At 43.7% G+C, this 18226-nt stretch overlaps 1 protein-coding gene across 12 annotated transcripts in view; it reads right to left on the bottom strand.

Annotated features, from left to right (window-relative positions):
• LOC110498949 (calcium/calmodulin-dependent protein kinase type II subunit gamma) overlaps positions 1-11397 on the bottom strand; it is a 39423-nt gene extending 28026 nt beyond the window's left edge. For 6 of the 12 annotated variants that reach the window (XM_036955751.2, XM_036955749.2, XM_036955745.2 and 3 more), the window contains exons 1-3: positions 11062-11397; positions 7081-7175; positions 3688-3747 (exon numbers count right to left, since the gene is read on the bottom strand). In XM_036955751.2, coding sequence (XP_036811646.1) covers positions 3688-3747; positions 7081-7175; positions 11062-11129 — 223 coding nt within the window. In that variant the 5' untranslated portion in view covers positions 11130-11397. The remainder of the gene's footprint in view (positions 1-3687; positions 3748-7080; positions 7176-11061) is intronic. The other 6 variants (XM_036955752.2, XM_090212331.1, XM_036955746.2 and 3 more) reach the window with 1 other exon arrangement.
• Between the last annotated feature and the right edge of the window lie 6829 nt (positions 11398-18226).

An 18226-nucleotide genomic window follows, 5' to 3' on the forward strand; every position in this document is an offset into this window, starting at 1 on the left:
AAGCCTCTCCAGGTTCTCCTTTACCCAAATCCAGATAGCAGATGTTCTGAAAGAGCTGCAAAACCTGGACCCGTACAAATCAGCTGGGCTTGACAATCTGGACCCTCTATTTCTGAAACTATCCGCCGCCATTGTCGCAACCCCTATTACCAGCCTGTTCAACCTCTCTTTCATATCGTCTGAGATCCCCAAGGATTGGAAAGCTGCAGCAGTCATCCCCCTCTTCAAAGGGGGAGACACCCTGGACCCAAACTGTTACAGACCTATATCTATCCTGCCCTGCCTATCTAAGGTCTTCGAAAGCCAAGTCAACAAACAGGTCACTGACCATTTCGAATCCCACCGTACCTTCTCCGCTGTGCAATCTGGTTTCAGAGCCGGTCACGGGGGTGCACCTCAGCCACGCTCAAGGTACTAAACGATATCATAACCGCCATCGATAAAAGACAGTACTGTGCAGCTGTCTTCATCGACCTTGCCAAGGCTTTAGACTCTGTCAATCACCATATTCTTATCGGCAGACTCAGTAGCCTCTGTTTTTCTGATGACTGCCTTGCAGTTCAGTGTGTCAAATCGGAGGGCATGCTGTCCGGTCCTCTGGCAGTCTCTGTGGGGGTGCCACAGGGTTCAATTCTCGGGCCGACTCTTTTCCCTGTATACATCAATGATGTTGCTCTTGCTGCGGGCAATTCCCTGATCCACCTCTACGCAGACGACACCATTCTGTATACTTCCGGCCCGTCCTTGGACACTGTGCTATCTAACCTCCAAACGAGCTTCAATGCAATACAACACTCCTTCCGTGGCCTCCAACTGCTCTTAAACACTAGTAAAACCAAATGCATGCTTTTCAACCGTTCGCTGCCTGCACCCGCACGCCCGACTAGCATCACCACCCTGGATGGTTCCAACCTAGAATATGTGGACATCTATAAGTACCTAGGTGTCTGGCTAGACTGGAGATGTTTGATATGAGTCTGGAAGGAGAGTTTACAATCTAAAATCAAATCTAGAATCAGCTTTCTATTCCGCAACAAAGCCTCCTTCACTCACACCGCCAAACTTACCCTAGTAAAACTGACTATCCTACCCATCCTCGACTTCGGCGATGTCATCTACAAAATAGCTTCCAATACTCTACTCAGCAAACTGGATCCAGTTTATCACAGTGCCATCCGTTTTGTTACTAAAGCACCTTATACCACCCACCACTGCGACCTGTATGCTCTAGTCGGCTGGCCCTCGCTATATATTCGTCGCCAGACCCACTGGCTCCAGGTCATCTACAAGTCCATGCTAGGTAAAGCTCCGCCTTATCTCAGTTCACTGGTCACGATGGCAACACCCACCCGTCGCACGCGCCGTCATCCATAAAGCTAACACCTCATTTGGCCGCCTCTCCTTCCAGTTCTCTGCTGCCTGTGACTGGAACGAATTGCAAAAATCGCTGAAGTTGGAGACTTTTATCTCCCTCACCAACTTCAAACATCTGCTATCTGAGCAGCTAACCGATCGCTGCAGCTGTACATAGTCTATTGGTAAATAGCCCACCCATTTTCACCTACCTCATCCCCATCTGCTCTTTTGCCCCCCAGTATCTCTACCTGTACATGACCATCTGAACATTTATCACTCCAGTGTTAATCAGCAAAATTTTAATTATTCGCCTACCTCATGCCTTTTGCACACAATGTATATAGACTCTTTTTCTACTGTGTTATTGACTTGTTAATTGTTTACTCCATGTGTAACTCTGTTGTCTGTTCACACTGCTATGCTATATCTTGGCCAGGTCGCAGTTGCAAATGAGAACTTGTTCTCAACTAGCCTACCTGGTTAAATAAAGGTGAAATAAATAAAAAAAACAGCACACCTAATGCGAGCAGTTGTGAGAGATAAATCTCTGTTAGAAACTTCTAAAGACAGGGAATCGAATAGCAGCAACTAGGATGTGTTGCTGATATGACAAGGATTGTGCCTTTGGCTTCTGGACAATGAAAGAAAGTTGATATGAAAACCAATAGAAAAGGAGGCTGGAGGAAGTCTTGATAAAATAAATTGCCTCCACATTTCTAGTTGGATTTTGGCCAGGCTACTCTGAAGCAAAGACAAGACATGCCCCATTATTTGAAGTAAAGTCAACTGTTCACGTTTCAAACAATTATACTGTCTCTAGCTCACATTGTAAAGTGGTGGTTGACACGCTGATAGTCAACAGTAGGCAGACTATAGCCTACACACCCATATGGCGAATGGGAGGCGCGCCTTAATTACGAGCGGAGATTGAGAAATAAAAATAGCTCCTTTTAAAAATGGTGGCCACCAACGTTAACACACGATTGCATTTAGAATTGTTACTGGCTGCGCAATGACTAGTTGACTGGTTTCAAAAATACACAAGCAGCAATTTTATTCCACAAAATTATGCAAAATGAACCTATAGACTGATAAGCATGACTGGTCAAATATGTTTTAAGCGACTAATGGATTAACGGGTAACATCCATACTCTGAATTGAGTAATACACTCAAAACCACATGCATTATCATATTACCCAGCATGCTCTATTGCAGGTTGATTTTCAGAATTGTTTCTTTCAATATCTTTTTTTTTGCATGTACATTGATTGGTTGAGTCATCTTATGAAACACAAAGATCAATAACATAGATTTTTCTAATCCAATCTGTTAGCAGTTTTATTTATTAAACCCGTTACTGAGACAGTGGTTCCAGTTTAGATGATTTAGGTAGTCTCAGTAATCAAACTGCCCTCTGGCAGTCATTCTGAATGCAGGTTGCGGGTGATTAAAGGTAGTCAGCGAAACATTATTGCGATGCGCAAGATGCAAGACTTCGCTCTCACAGTCAAACACAGTATTTGAGCAAGTGGAGGAGATTAGCATCGCACTCCAACGCTTTCAGTCGTTGCTGAAATTGACCCACAATGTTGGCTTACTTAGTGCATCTACATCATAACGCTGACTCTACATTTAAAAAGTTCCACTTGTTGGATATCCTTACTTTGGCTGGATTCCAATTTGGAATTACACATCACTTTGCAAGCCAGCATGACGTGACTTGCAGGCCTGATGTGGCCTATAAACCAGGAGCTTCAGACCACTGTGTTAGGGTATAACTAGGCCTTCAAAGAACAGCCTTATATTATATGTAATGTCATAAAGACTTTACTATGAAAGATAAGCTGAAAGTTCTCTGTGGAACCCTTCATGGAGGGGTAGAACACTATGCAAACGGAAGTCAAAGAACCCTATATGGTTCTACCTTTAAGAGTGTAGAGAGGGGCCTCCCGGGTGGCGCAGTGGTTAAGGGCGCTGTACTGCAGCGCCAGCTGTGCCACCAGAGGCTCTGTCGTAACCGACCGCGACCGGGAGGTCCGTGGGGCGACGCACAAATGGCCTAGCATCGTCCGGGTTAGGGAGGGCTTGGCCGGTAGGGATATCGTTGTCTCATCGCGCACCAGCAACTCCAGTGGGGCCAAGGTTTCCAGGTGCACAGTGTTTCCTCCGAAACATTGGTGCGCCTGGCTTCCAGGTTGGATGCGCGCTGTGATAAGAAGCAGTGCGGCTTGGTTGGGTTGTGTATCGGAGGACGCATGAAATTGGGGAGAAAAAGGGGTACAATTCAAAAATAAAATAAAAAGAGTGTAGAGAGATAGAGACGACAAACCTATGTTGGAGTGTTTGAGAAGACGGCAGATGCGAGCCTCTCGATCCAGCTTCTGGTGATCTGAGGAGAAGACCAAAAAATGTAAAGTTAGGGAATCTTATGTCACGTAAAAGAAAGATTCTCTAATACACACATACATACACACGACTGTATAAGGTGTGAATGTTTGTGGAGGTGACAGCTCCAGCTGTGGAACATTGCTATGCCAGCACTTTGTCTAGCAGGGGAAACATGATGAAATTGGAACACACACACCCCCGCCCCTCGTCGTCACTGTTAGCAAGGCGGTTGCGAGAGGTCAGAGGTAATCTGGGGTAAACCTAGCATAGAGAGTGAGTCAGAAATGTGACTGCTACAGGGCTCAAAAACAGAGGGAGAGCATGCACACAGACACAGCACTTATTTGCATTAATTAAATATGAGTATTTGATACTGCAACACTGAATATCTTAAACTCAAGAACTGGCAATTTCATCTGAAACCCTGTCTAACAAACAAACACACATTAGACCCACGCACAGACACTGCAATGCACACCCATCCTTCTTTCTCTTCACATTATACATTTCAGCCAAACAAATGCGGCACTCCTATACTGCTGCTAACCAGCCTTACAGCCGAACACACAGTTCCCCCACCTTTCTACCCCCCCCCTACTATTCCTTAAGCCTTCCACCTCCCCCATCACTGCTCTGCCTTCTTCCATTCCTGATTGCCTCTCTCCCCTACCATCTTTCCCACTACCCCTCTCCTTTTTCTCCTCCCCATGTAGGCTATAGATTCTCTCTCCCCCTTCTGCAAAGGGAAAAAGTACAGAAGCTTGTCTCAATTCACTACTGGCGCATAGAGAGCAAGAAATAATTATATGAACTTTTCATTTGTGAAAAGAGGTAAGGGCTGGGCGTAATTGCCAAAATATCATCACTGCGTTTCTCATTTGACGGTATTTGGTGTTTCTGAATAATAACAGTTCAAATATGCTTTATGGGTATTGCATGGTAACAAATTCATTCTAAGTGGTTAATGGGCTTTCTCCATTCTGACTGCATTATACTGTTCAACCAAAAACAAATAGGACAAAACTGACAGTGAAGTACTCCTATTTGTAGAACATTGCATAGGAATCAAAATCCTCTTTTGGAGACGACTCAAACTCTGGTACTGAACCAATGTTTTTTTAAATTTGTTCAATTCCAGCATTCACTTCAAGCATTTCAATAAATGTCTTAATTTGCTGCACTAAATTGTTAACATTTACACACCGTCAGGTTCTTCTTTTGTCTTTGTATGCCTCTATTTGACAGAATAATTATTCTCCTCAGAAGGCATTTTTGCTTCAACTTCACTTCTTACTTCCGCCACTAGGGGATCCACTAGACGATTTTCTGGGATCCATTTGGCAAGCTTGCCCTCCAGAAGTTGTTAACTTGTGTTAGCTAGCAGCCCTCAGTTGTAAGCAGTTTTTTTTAAAGTTTTTTTAACTGGCGACAATCTTCTGTCCTCTTTTAGAGTCATTAGTGAATTATTTAATGTAACATATGAAACATTAAAAAACTATTGTAGATGGTAAAGTAAACTCAAATCTGGTCTGTGAATGAATGAATAGCGGGATATAGTTTACAGTTTACCACCCAGCCCTAGAAAAAAGGATCACAACTTCCCATTGCATGTGTGGTGCGTGTTCAGCACGGCATACTACAGCTTTTGCTGATTCTTTCAATTACTTCTTGATGTGTGCATGTCTGTGTGTATGGGCGTGCACAACGCATGTGTGTATGGCGGTAGTAGATGGGACAGAGTGCTGCAGGGTTAACTCATTACTGGCATTCCTGCTGTTCTCTAATTGGCCATCTGCTCCACCGGGAGGCGGGCCTATAGCCATGTTACATCAGGGAGAGAAGGAGAGGCAAAACACACACACACACCACTAGCCCGCCTCAGATTATGACGGTGTTTAGCGGAGCTTTAAGAGACTTATTACCCATGGGGCAGTGCGCTAGGTCAAACAGGCCCAATGGTGCTAAAAACGACACTTAAATCCTTAAATCCTACCAGGCACACTGCCACCGGTGTACACACACTACGTATAGACGGGTTGCCTGACGTCGTCACAAAAACGATGGCCGCACAACGCCTGTGCATTATGATTCTGGACGGTCAGATAGCTAGCAACAATGGCAAGAAGCTGACGTGGTGAATCTTGGGTAACTCGTCGTATCTTGTTATTGATTACATGTCTTGTTTTGACTCATGTCACGTCTACGCTAATATGGCTCAAATTCACTAGCTAGCTAACCAAGAACTGTAATGATGTATTTGAGACAAGTGCTCATTGTGAAAGCGTATTCACGTTTCCAATATTCATTGAGAGGAAATAGTTGACATGTTGTCAACAATCCTTTGATTCTAAGCCTACCCCATCTGTTTTCCCCCAAGGGTTGCGCACGCATCGGTTTTGTTGCTAAACAACCCACCCATCTATGGCTATTCCTCTAATCTCTAAAATGTTCCCCTTCTCACTATTCCTCCTCCTCCCTACACTCTCTGTCTGCATCTCCCTCCACCTTTCCTCTCCGTCTCTAGACACAGATCACTGCAAGACTGTCTGAGTCCCTCCCATCCTGACACACACACACACACATTTAAATTCTGTACAAAGCTTATCATTTGACTGCTACCATGACAAGATTGTTTCAGAATACCAAATACCTTCCCTAATGTGACACTATTAACACACACGCAGGCACAGAGAACGAAGGGGCTAACAGGGAGGTGTGTATGATCCGTGGGTTCTTAGACTAAATATATATCTCATCAGGGGCTAACTGGATTAGCCTCGATACTGACCAATCCGCTAGCTACTGACGGGTGGGAGGAAGTGAGAGAGAGCAGGAGGGGTATCGAGCAAAAAGCCAGGACTGCTCAAACTGAACAGAAAAAAAAAAGAACGGGCGAGCGAGAATGCGTGTTGACTGCAGAGGAGGGCAGCTCTGAGCTGAGGCAGCACACAGTCCCCAGACACACTGTCTATGTGTGTGTGTGTGAGAGAGAGTCTGTATGCTTAGAAAAGTTGTGACCCCGTATGCCTACAGCCCACAGTGGAGCTCGGCCTCCTTGGTAAACATAGTTCCCACATAACCTACCACCCCCTCCCTCCCCCCACACAATCTCAGAAGCAAAATCTTGACTATGCAGAATATTTTATCAAAGTTAGAATGTATGATAACATTTGTCACAAGAGATTACACAAACATGACACATTAGCTACTCATGGTCAACTGAAGACATCTGACAGTCACCAATTTGTACAGCAGATCACTGACAGCTCACAGGGATGAACATCGCACCCCTCCCCACAAATCTACCACTGACCGCTGTGTGTGTGTGTGTTACCTCTGGCTGAGAGTTTCTTGGTGTTGATAATTTTGGCAGCAAACTCCTGACCTGATGACTTCTTCACACATCTGCGGACCACTGAAAACGCTCCCCTGAAAACAAGGCAAGCAATGATCAGTTCTGGGTCGGGGGGGGGGGTGGTTGACATTTAGTATACTAACGCCCAGGCAAACACACAAACAACACAGAGGGGTTGGCCATCAACACTGATACACAGCAAGGAGCCATTAAAATGAAATTGACAGTGTACTGCAGGGCTCTCCAACCATGTTCCTGGAGAGCTACCATTCTGTATTTTCACGCCAACCCTAATCTAGCACAACAGATTCTAATAATTAGCTGGTTGATAAGCTGAACCAGGTTAGTTACAACTGGGGTTGGAACGAAAACATACAGGAAGGTAGCTCTCCAGGAACAGGTTTGGACGCCCAGATTCCAGAGCTCTCTCTCAAATACAGGTCTACAACACTGCTGGTTGTTCCTTCCCCTCTAATCAGGTACTGATCCAGATCTACGACACCGAGGTCATGTTCAGTCGGCGCAAGAACATTTTCCAAAAATAGATTGAACCGAAAAGGTAGGCTACTATCGGATCTACTCCAATAAGAAAATACATTTGTTTCCCATTGCAAAAAGTTTGATACTTTGTTCCCTAATGAACACATCCCTGGTGAGCAAGAGGACTTTGTTTAATTAATGGAATTAGATTAGTCAATAAATCAACTAACTACTAGGTAGGCCTAGTAGAGAAAACCAGTAGTAGTGCAGACCAGGATGAGATTGGCTGTAGTGTACACTAAAGTCTAGACACCAGTACTAGCGTATGTACAGTACCAGTCAAAGGTTTGGACACCTACTCATTCAAGTTTTTATTTTTTTTATTTACAATTTTCTACATTGTAGAATAATAGAGGCCATCAACTATGAAATAGCACATAAGAAATCATGTAGTAACCAAAAAAAAGTGTTAAATCCAATCATATTTTATAATGGAAATTCATCAAAAGTAGCCACCCTTTGCACGTTCTTGGCATTCTCTCAACCAGCTTTTAATTATTTCTTTTTTTCACCTTTATTTAACCAGGTAGGCCAGTTGAGAACAACTGCGAACTGGCCAAGATAAAGCAAAGCAGTGCGACATAAACAACAGTGTTACACATGGAATAAACAAATGTACAGTCAATAACTCAATAGAAAGGTCTATATACAGTGTGTGCAAATGAAGTAAGATTAGGGTGGTATGGGGAAAGTGGCGAAATGGCGAAATAATTACAATTTAGCAATTAAAACACTGGTGTGATAGATGTGCAGAAGATGAATGTGCACGAGGTAGTCACCTGGAAATCATTTCAATTAACAGGTGTACCTTGTTAAGTCCATATTATGGCAAGAACAGCTCAAATAAGCAAAGAGAAATGAACAGTCCATCATTACTTTAAGACATGAAGTTCAATCAAGATGGAAAATTAAAAACTTTGAAAGTTTCTTCAAGTGCAGTCGCAAAAACCATCAAGCGCTATGATGAAACTGGCTCTCATGAGGACCACCACAGGAAAGGAAGACCCAGAGTTACCTCTGCTGCAGAGGATAAGTTCATTAGTTAACCGTACCTCAGAAATTTCAGCCCAAATAAATGCTTCAGAGTTCAAGTAACAGACATCTCAATATCAACTGTTCAGAGGAGACTGTGTGAATCAGGTCTTCATGGTCGAATTGCTACAAAGAAACCACTACTAAAGGACATCAATAAGAAGAAGAGACTTGCTTGGGTCAAGGCCAAGAAACATGAGCAATGAACATTACATCGGTGGAAATCTGTCTTCAGATTTTTGGTTCCAACCACAATGTCTGTGAGACGCAGAGTCGGTGAACGGATGATCTCTGCATGCGTGGTTTCCACCGTGAAGCACATGATGATGTGGGGGTGCTTTGCTGGTGACACTGTCAGTGTTTTTTTTTTTTTAATTCAAGGCACACTTAACCAGCATGTCTACAGCAATACGCCAACCCATCTGGTTTGCACTTAGTGTGACCATCACTTGTTTTTCAACAGGATAATGACACCTCCAGGCTATGTAAGGGATATATAACCAAGAAAGAGTGACGATGATGTTTCAGATGACCTGTCCTCGACAATGACCTGACCTCAACCCAATTGAGATGGTTTGGGATGAGTTGGACCACAGAGGGAAGGACAAGCATTTGTGGGAACACCTTCAAGACGGTTGGAAAAGCATTCCTCATTAAGCTGTTTGAGAGAATGCCAAGAGCGTGCAAAGCTGTCATCGAAGGGTACTTTGAAGAATCTCAAATATTTTGATTTGTTTAACACTTTTGGTTACCACATGAGTCCATGTGTTATTTCATAGTTGACATCTTTACTATTACTCTACAATGTAGAAAATCGTTCAAAAAAAATTAAGAAAAACCCTTGAAAGAGTAGGTGTCTCCGAACTTGACAACAGAGCAAGGATGGCCAACTCTCTTCCTGGAGTGCTACTGGGTGAGCATGCTTTTGCTCCAACCCTGCTCTATCACACAGCAGCTCAGTCTTGATTAGGATACAAGCTAGTTAAAAATGTAGCAGGTGTGTTAGAGCAGAGCTGGAACCAGGTTAAACCCTGCAGACCCAAGCCAGTAGCCCTCCAGGAGGGTTGGCCACACCTAAATTAGAGGACAAACAGAAGCAGGTTTAACTACTCTCCCAGCTCTCACTGGAAACAGCCACTCTGTAGCCCAACATCTACCTGTGTTAGTGCTACAGTATCTGGGTAGCTCAGTTAGTACAGCATGATGAACATAACACCAGATGTGGGTTTGATTCCCACTAGGGACACCGATAAGATATGTATGTGCGCAGTACCTGTACATCAAATCTCTTAAGTGGCATATGTTTATAGCTATGTTAAAATAGTATGTACCAAGAGGTCTGGGGCTTTATGGCAGTGTGGCCAACTCTGGTTGTTCTTCCTAGATGACTAGACTGTTTATGTTGATCATGATAAGAGTAGGATACGTGTCAGAGAAGCAACTGTTCTACATACACTGCTATCTGAACGTTCCACAACGTTGAACTACTCAACGCGGCCCAGGTGTGTGAACTGATAAACCAATCATGGATCAATAGAATGCCAGAGAGAGACGCCCAGACACTGCGACTATAGCCAGGGTCTGGGGCTAAAGAGATAGGAATACAAAACAACCATCATCAGTCGAGAGGATCGAGCCACCGACAGATGCCCATAATAATAATAATAAAACGTCCCGGTTCTCTCAGAAAAAAAAGCCATCGAGATTCTGAGAAACCGCATCACGCTCACCCTTGCACTTTTAAGCCACAGCGACAGAGTGTGTTAGGAGGCTTATAATGCTACTTATGGCATTTATATTTACGGCTGCTGTATGAAGGGGTGCAGGGTTTTACATAATGTGCCAACAATATCGCTTTCGGAGGAGTCCGTGTGGGCTATAACTATAGATCTATGTTCGACACATCAGCTGCAGACTTATACACAGCTAGCTAAAACCGCAGTTTAGACAAATTACCTAATATTGTACAGCCACAGACAGCTAGTAATCATACATGTTAACATTCAGCACAGTCAAACTGCTAACGCAACGTGCCGTGCCAGCAAATGTCAGTGTTTTCGCTCAAACGCTTCCTGCCTGGCAATTTTCAGCAGACCAAAAGACAAGGCGTTGACACACCAACGTTACATTGTTAGCTAGCTGTGCTATCGCATATACACACAAAGTGCATTAAATACATACATTGTAAACTCTGTCCCTAACCTACGACACGCAAGCTAGCTGCCTTCTGTCAACAACCAGCAAAACACAATAGGGTCAAGCTATCGCAGCTAGCTAGCTGGCTAAAGAAGGAGAAAGTTAGCATACGGGGGTGGGGAGAAGGAAAGACAGAGAGCAAGGCACTGTGCATTAGCAAGCTAACGTTAGCAAACGGCGACAGTCGCTTACTTCCCAAGCTCCTCGTAGAGTTGGTATTCATCTGTAAAGCGTGTGGATGTAACGATAGTAGTAGCCATGGCTGAGCGGGGGGGTAGGGTCTCCAAGCCTCGGTCAGGGTACGGCAGGCTGGGTCTAGGGGAGGACTGTCACCCTCCTGTACTAGCTACGGCACTGACAGGCTGGAAGAGAGAGAGAGCGAGGAGGGAGGGGTTGCCAGAGACAGAACCACGCGAGATGTGAGCATGGTTTTTGAGCGGAGTCATGTAAATCAGAGTGGGGCAGTATTCGGTGATTCAGCGGTTCGCGAGCGCTAACAAAACGTTTGAAGACTTAACAACCCCTCCCCTCCCGCCTTGATTTGGGTGCAACCAAATATAAGGAAGGTGTTCTTAATATTTCGTACACTCAGTACAAAATTTGAAGGATTCAAATGTTTAAAAAATCTATACATCCTTAAAAATGAACACAAAACATCACAAACCGATAAACACAAAAACACAGTTTTACATTCAAAGAACCAACATTTGAAAAGCTTAAGAGTATCAACAACATTCTTTTTCTTACTGACCTTGTTATTCAATGTGGCAAAGTCATTTAAATCAAACCTTTAAAAATATTGACTGATAGTGTTCTTAATTTCATTTTATAGATGTAATATTTAGCAAGAATTAAACAAATGAATTACATGCTGTTCGTTAGTGAAGAATCTTGGATTATCAAACATAAGAAGAACATCATAAACTTGCAGATGGATGTCTTTACCAAATATTTTTCCCAAGTCCAGGTGAATGTCTACCCATAAAATAATTACATGCACTGTAAATCCTTTCCTGTTCATGTTACAGTAACTTATAGGCAGCCAGTTGCCTGTAAATTACTGTGAAATAGGTACAGTATGTTACATACTGTATTTTATGGTGTCCAATACTCACTAATATTTTTTAATGTTGTTTTTACAGTAACTTACAGGCAGGCAACTGGCTGCCTGCAAGTTACCGTAAAACAGTACAGTGCATTATGTAACATTTTTACAGTAATTGTAACAAATTAATTAATGGATGGATTAATGAAATTCATTGAGGGGGGATGGGGTTTGTATTTTACAATGTGTTACCATAACTGCATGGGATTGGTGCAAGCAGGTTGGCTGCTAGGTAATGTGTTCGCATATTACAGCATGAAGGCCAGTTTGGAAGCCTTTGTTAAAGGCTTTTACAAGTGCAAGTGATATAAATAAAATACAACATGTTGGTATTTTATATCACGTGCACTTCTAGTGGCAACCCGTCATTTGTATTTATTTTTCCCTGTTTTGCATGTTATTTTGTCATTAATACATGTCACATATTAGTTTGCAAACAATATAAGTAAATATTAAAACATTTAGTTAATAAAGCTGCATACAAACATTATCTTTTTTTGCTTTCTTGAATAAGGCAGCTCCAAAATGCAGGTGTTTCAGCCTAGCTCAGTGCTTTCTGTGGTGGTGGGGCAGCCAGCAGAAAATACAGAGCGTAGAGGTTGGTAATATTTTCTAGTTGTCTCAGTGTTCTGGCTCACTGTTCTGTCAGTCAAGGGTAAACTACATCACCGCAAAATCAATGGGGAGAGCTTGAAAATGCAAGCCCCTTGGGTGCTGCCATAGAGTTACATTAGAAGTGGCCATCCAAGAAGGCTCAAGGTCATTGGCCACAGATAAAATGATGTCAAATCAAATTATATATACCATAGCTTTGATTGGACCGATCATAGGTGAGACCAAAAATGTCTTGTATGCTGCTGCATAAATGATGTAAATGCCAGGGAGATATGTATACTGTAGCTAAGAAAGTAACACTAAGTGTCTGTTGGGCTAGTAACAGCTTACTACACATGTGCCTCACCCTTATCATTTGGTCCCTTTCCCCTCATAACTTAGCCTACTGTTCTGACTTGGTGGTGCACACGTTTTAGAGAAATGTCTTAATCAAAATTATGGATAGCCCCTTATCTGCTCGGAGTCCCCTTGTGCCATAGTTTGTACATCTCAATTGTCAGTAGAAAGCACATTTGTTTAAGCAAGTCAGCCATATCAGCTATGTTTTTTTCAAAGGCAGTAAATGTGGCTGAATGAACTGTTTCACTGCCAGACAAGGCTCCGCTGGTAGCCAGATGTACTAATGGTAAGGTGGTGGGACTGCTGTTGGGACAGCTTTATCACCGTTGTAGTGCAATTCATATATTGTTTATCCTAGCCACCGTGCTTCTACACCTGCATTGCTTGCTGTTTGGGGTTTTAGGCTGGGTTTCTGTACAGCACTTTGATATATCAGCTGATGTAAGAAGGGCTGTATGAATACATTTGATTTGATTTAATGTTGTGGCTTTGTTGGCATGCATCTAAACATTCGTTTTTTTTCGTTTGCTCCACCAAGATTTACGTGCTACTGCACCTATACACATTTAATTGTTGGGGAACTACTACCACATACCAGTGAAATTGATACAGCACTCTCACTAACAGGTTGCACAAATTAAGCCTCAAAATATGTTAAGAAGCATGTAATGTCTGATTCACAGCAATAAAAAGCTAGATAAAACAGGTTCAAACTATTAAAAACTGAAAATAACTAGAGAAACTGAAGCCTTTATTTCTTTGTACACCTTAAGAAATTCAAACAGTATTGAGAAAAAATCCAAATTATATTGTATCAACGTTTAGGCAAAGACAACAAAAAAACACTATTTTCACAATGACCCAAACCTGTGAGTCCATAACTAAGGTTGTGTCCGTAAATTCAATCTGGAGTGCCAGAGTGCGTGTTAAGAGTGCGCTCAGGGCGTTCGTAGATTCAAATCATTGTTAATATTGTTTGTAAATTCAGAGCGTTTCGCTCTCGGAGAGTTCATAGCGCACCCTGGAAGCTCTGGCGGAGGAGTGGGGCTGATCTGAGCGTTCTGACCTCACGTCAGTCAAGCACCCAAGCAAACTGGCTTTCGTTGGCTTACTTCCAGAAACAAATGAGAGAACGCCTCACTCTGACCAGTTTACGCGCCCTAACAGAGCTATTTAGACTGCTTTCATGTTTTCCAGAGCATTGGTGACTAACTGTGCTGCTGGCAATAATTTAATTACGCTTTCTTGCCGACGTTTACTGACACCGGCCATATCCACCGGTTTTGAGCGTTCGTAAATGCATCAGTTATTCTGCGCTCTGCCACACTCAGATCGATTGCTCTGAATTCGGAGTAGATTGCCAGTCTGAATTTACGAGCGCACCCTAAAAACACCCAATAATTGTCATTTTATAATCCCAAATCCCGCCCTTTACACAACTCAGTCCAATAGAAACCCGATCCGCCCCGTGACACGGTTGCAAGAGCGAGAGACTCAGTCGTTATAATCTAACACAAACCAGCCTTAAAAAGTAAAGAATATCAGTGTGGCAATAAAATCAACAAGGAAAAAAATATTGATCTCACCGTGAGATAAGAAAGGGAAAGGGGGGGTACCTAGTCAGTTGTCCAACAATGTATTCAACTGGAAATCCCCCTTAGAATGTGTATACTCTCACTGTTTTGAGAGGTGCACATGACACATAACACAAATCTATACAAACATTTGACATAATAATTCTCAATTAAAAAAACGGAATAGACTCAGGAGCGGCATTACTCTATTTTCTGGTGCAAACCAACAGGCCTTCTACCACACATCATAGACCAGACACACCCTTTGTATCTTTTGGTAAAATATCAGTCTGAGTATCATTGTTCTTTACACACAATTATTGGTCTAGGGATAACCTTTTACCCTTTAGTTAGATTACCATGTATGGTTTTCACTTAAAGCTCATTTACACAGGCCTATATGATTTGTTACATAGGCTGTAATAGGGTATGCGTTTCACCACATTGACGTAGTTCTCTTTCCCTACTGGGCTGCCCCATTAATCTCGGTAGTTCACTGGTCATAGTTTCTTTAAGACTTTAGCTGGACCTGCCCACTTTGGCGCTAGCTGTGCCATGTACAGTAATTGTCTATGGCCTTAGAAAGAATTGCGCATCCTTCCTCCGAGAATTGTAATATTTAGCTTGTTTGGCTCGGTGAACACCCACCCGGTGAACCTCTTCTGCTGTCTCTCAATCAGATTGTAAGCTGCTTGTTGTGGCAAAGGAGGCTTGTAGATCAGTCTCTCAAGGGGACCTTTCAGATGCCACCCCAGTGCCAACTCAGCAGGAGCTTTTCCTGTGGTTTCCAGTTGAGCTGCGTTTAGGTCCCATGTTCTGTGATGCTTTCCTATGAAGGAGGCAATCATTGTCTTGACACCAGAATTTCCTCCTTCAGCATATTGGTGATGTGGTGTGTTTTGCTGTCTCTCAGAGGGAACATCTCGATCCACTTGGTGTAATAAACAACTATGACCAGCAGGCATATATTTCTGTTCCTCTTACTGGTTAGAATAAGATCAACCAAGAATGTTTCCTGGTTCGTTGACCTCAGTGGTCTGAAGATGTTGTTGAATGCTTTGCACTGTCAGCAGGTGTTGCAGCACTTTATGTGCTCCCATATTACTTTACCCACACTGGGCCGCCAGGCAACTTCCAGAACAAGTATTAAGGTCTTCAGTTGTCCTAGATGACCCCTAGAAGGTTCTCGTGGAAGTAGTGTAGAGAACTGGAGATCAGTGCTTGGAGAACAACCAACTGTTACTTTGCCCCATCATCCTTCAAAGGAAATCTACGATAGAAGATGCCTTGGTGGTCTTCAAACCCAATGCATTCTGGTCGGCTGTCCATCTTGGTGTTTTTTGACATATGTCACACACTTCTGGGTTGTTGTTTTGATATCAATTAGTGTGTTGGGCAGATCACAGCGACATTTGTTGGAGACGACAGCCAGACATGGAAAGACAGCCCCAGTTGCGGGTTCAAAGGCTCTGGACAGAGCATCTGGGCCCAGGTTAAGGCAACCTTTCCGGTAGTGGAACTTGAAGTGGAACTGCTGAAGCCTTAGGATCCATCGAGTCAAGCGAGATGTGGTTTTTGGACAGTTGAACACCCAGGAGAGGGCAGCATACACCTCAAACTCTACTCCTTCAAGGTAGTGCCTCCATTTCTCTACATCCCAGACAACATCAAAACACTCCTTTTCAGAGGTAAAATAGTTACATTCTGCTCCACGGATACCTCTGGAGGCGTAGGCGATCACCTTCTCTCCTTCTAGTGTGGTCTGGGTTAAGATGGCCCCCAGGCCCACTTCACTTGCGTCAGTATGCACTTGAGGTTCAACTGAGTCAACACAGTTGGGTCTTGTGTAACAGTATAGCTTCCGTCCCTCTCCTCGCGCCTACCTGGGCTCAAACCGGGGACCCTCGGCACACATCAACAGCTGACACCCACGACTCATTGTGGGTGAACAACTACTTCAAGGCCTCAGAGCTAGTGACGTCACCAATTGAAACACTATTAGCGCGCACCACCCCTAACTACTACGTAGCTAGCCATTTCACATCGGTTACACTCATCCCCCTTTTGACCTCCTCCTTTTCCGCAGCAACCAGTGATCCGGGTCAATAGCATCAATGTAACAGTTTTGCTTCCGTCCCTCTCCTCGCCCGACCCGGGCTCGAACCAGGGACCCTCTGCACACATCAACAACTGGCACCCACGAAGCATCGTTACCCATCGCGCCACAAAAAAAAGCAGCCCTTGCAGAGCAAGGGGTACAACTACTTCAAGGTCCTCAGAGCGAGTGACGTCACCGATATTAGCTATTAGTGCGCACCACCGCTAACTAGCTAGCCATTTCACATCTTTTACACTTGCAAGACACCCTTCAGAACATCTACACATCCATAATACTTCCGGCGCCGATTGAGATGGCCGCCTCACTTCGCGTTCCTAGGAAACTATGCAGTATTTAGTTTTTTTACGTGTTATTTCTTACATCGGTACCCCAGGTAATCTTAGGTTCCATTACATACAGTTGGGAGGAACTACTGAATATGAGAGCAACGTCAACTCACCATCATTACGATCAGGAATATGACTCTCCCGAAGCGGATCCTGTGTTTTGCCCACCACCCAGGACAATGGATCGGAGGATCCCAGCCGGCGAACCTAAACAACGTCGCAGTAAAAGGGGCAAAAGAAGCGGTCTTCTGGTCAGGCTCCGGAGACGGGCACATTGCGCACCACTCCGTGGTGTACTACTCGCCAATGTCCAGTCTCTTGACAACAAGGTTGATGAAATCCGAGCAAGGATAGCATTCCAGAGAGACATCAGAGACTGTAACGTTCTTTGCTTCACGGAAACATGGCTCACTCGAGAGACGCTATCGGAGTCGGTGCAGCCATCTGATTTCTTCACGCATCGCGCCGACAGAAACAAACATCTTTCTGGTAAGAAGAAAGTGCTTTTGATTAACGAGACGTGGAACTCAAGTCCTTCTGTTCACCTGAATTAGAATTCATCACAATCAAATGTCGAACGCATTATCTACCAAGGGAATTCTCTTCGATTATAATCACATTATAATCATATATTCCCCCCCAAGCAGACACATCGATGGCCCTGAACAAACTTTATTTGACTCTGTGTAAACTGGAAACCACATATCCTGAGGCTGCATTCATTGTAGCTGGAGATTTTAAAAATACTTATCTGAAAACAAGACTCCCTAAATTCTATCAGCTTATCGATTGTGCAACCAGGGCTGGTAAAACCCTGGATCATTGTTATTCTAACTTCCGCAACGCATATAAGGCCCTCCCCCGCCCTCCTTTCGGAAAATCTGACCACGACTCCATTTTGTTTCTTCCAGCCTACAGACAGAAACTAAAACAAGAAGCTCCTGCGCTCAGGTCTGTTCAACGCTGGTCCGACCAATCTGATTCCACGCTTCAAGACTGCTTCGATCATGTAGATTGGGATATGTTCAGCATTGCATCCAACAACAACATTGATTAATACGCTGATTTGGTGAGCGAGTTCATTAGAAAGTGCATTGGCGATGTCGTACCCACAGCAACTATTAAAACATTCCCAAACCAGAAACCGTGGATTGATTTAACCAGGGCAAGGTGACCAGAAACATGACCGAATACAAACAGTGTAGCTATTCCCTCCGCAAGGCAATCAAACAAGGGGCGGCAGAGTAGCCTAGTGGTTAGAGCATTGGACTAGTAACCG

Source organism: Oncorhynchus mykiss, chromosome 20 (assembly GCF_057628025.1).
Source record: "Oncorhynchus mykiss isolate SJ-2025 chromosome 20, ASM5762802v1, whole genome shotgun sequence".
Lineage (NCBI taxonomy): Eukaryota > Metazoa > Chordata > Actinopteri > Salmoniformes > Salmonidae > Oncorhynchus > Oncorhynchus mykiss.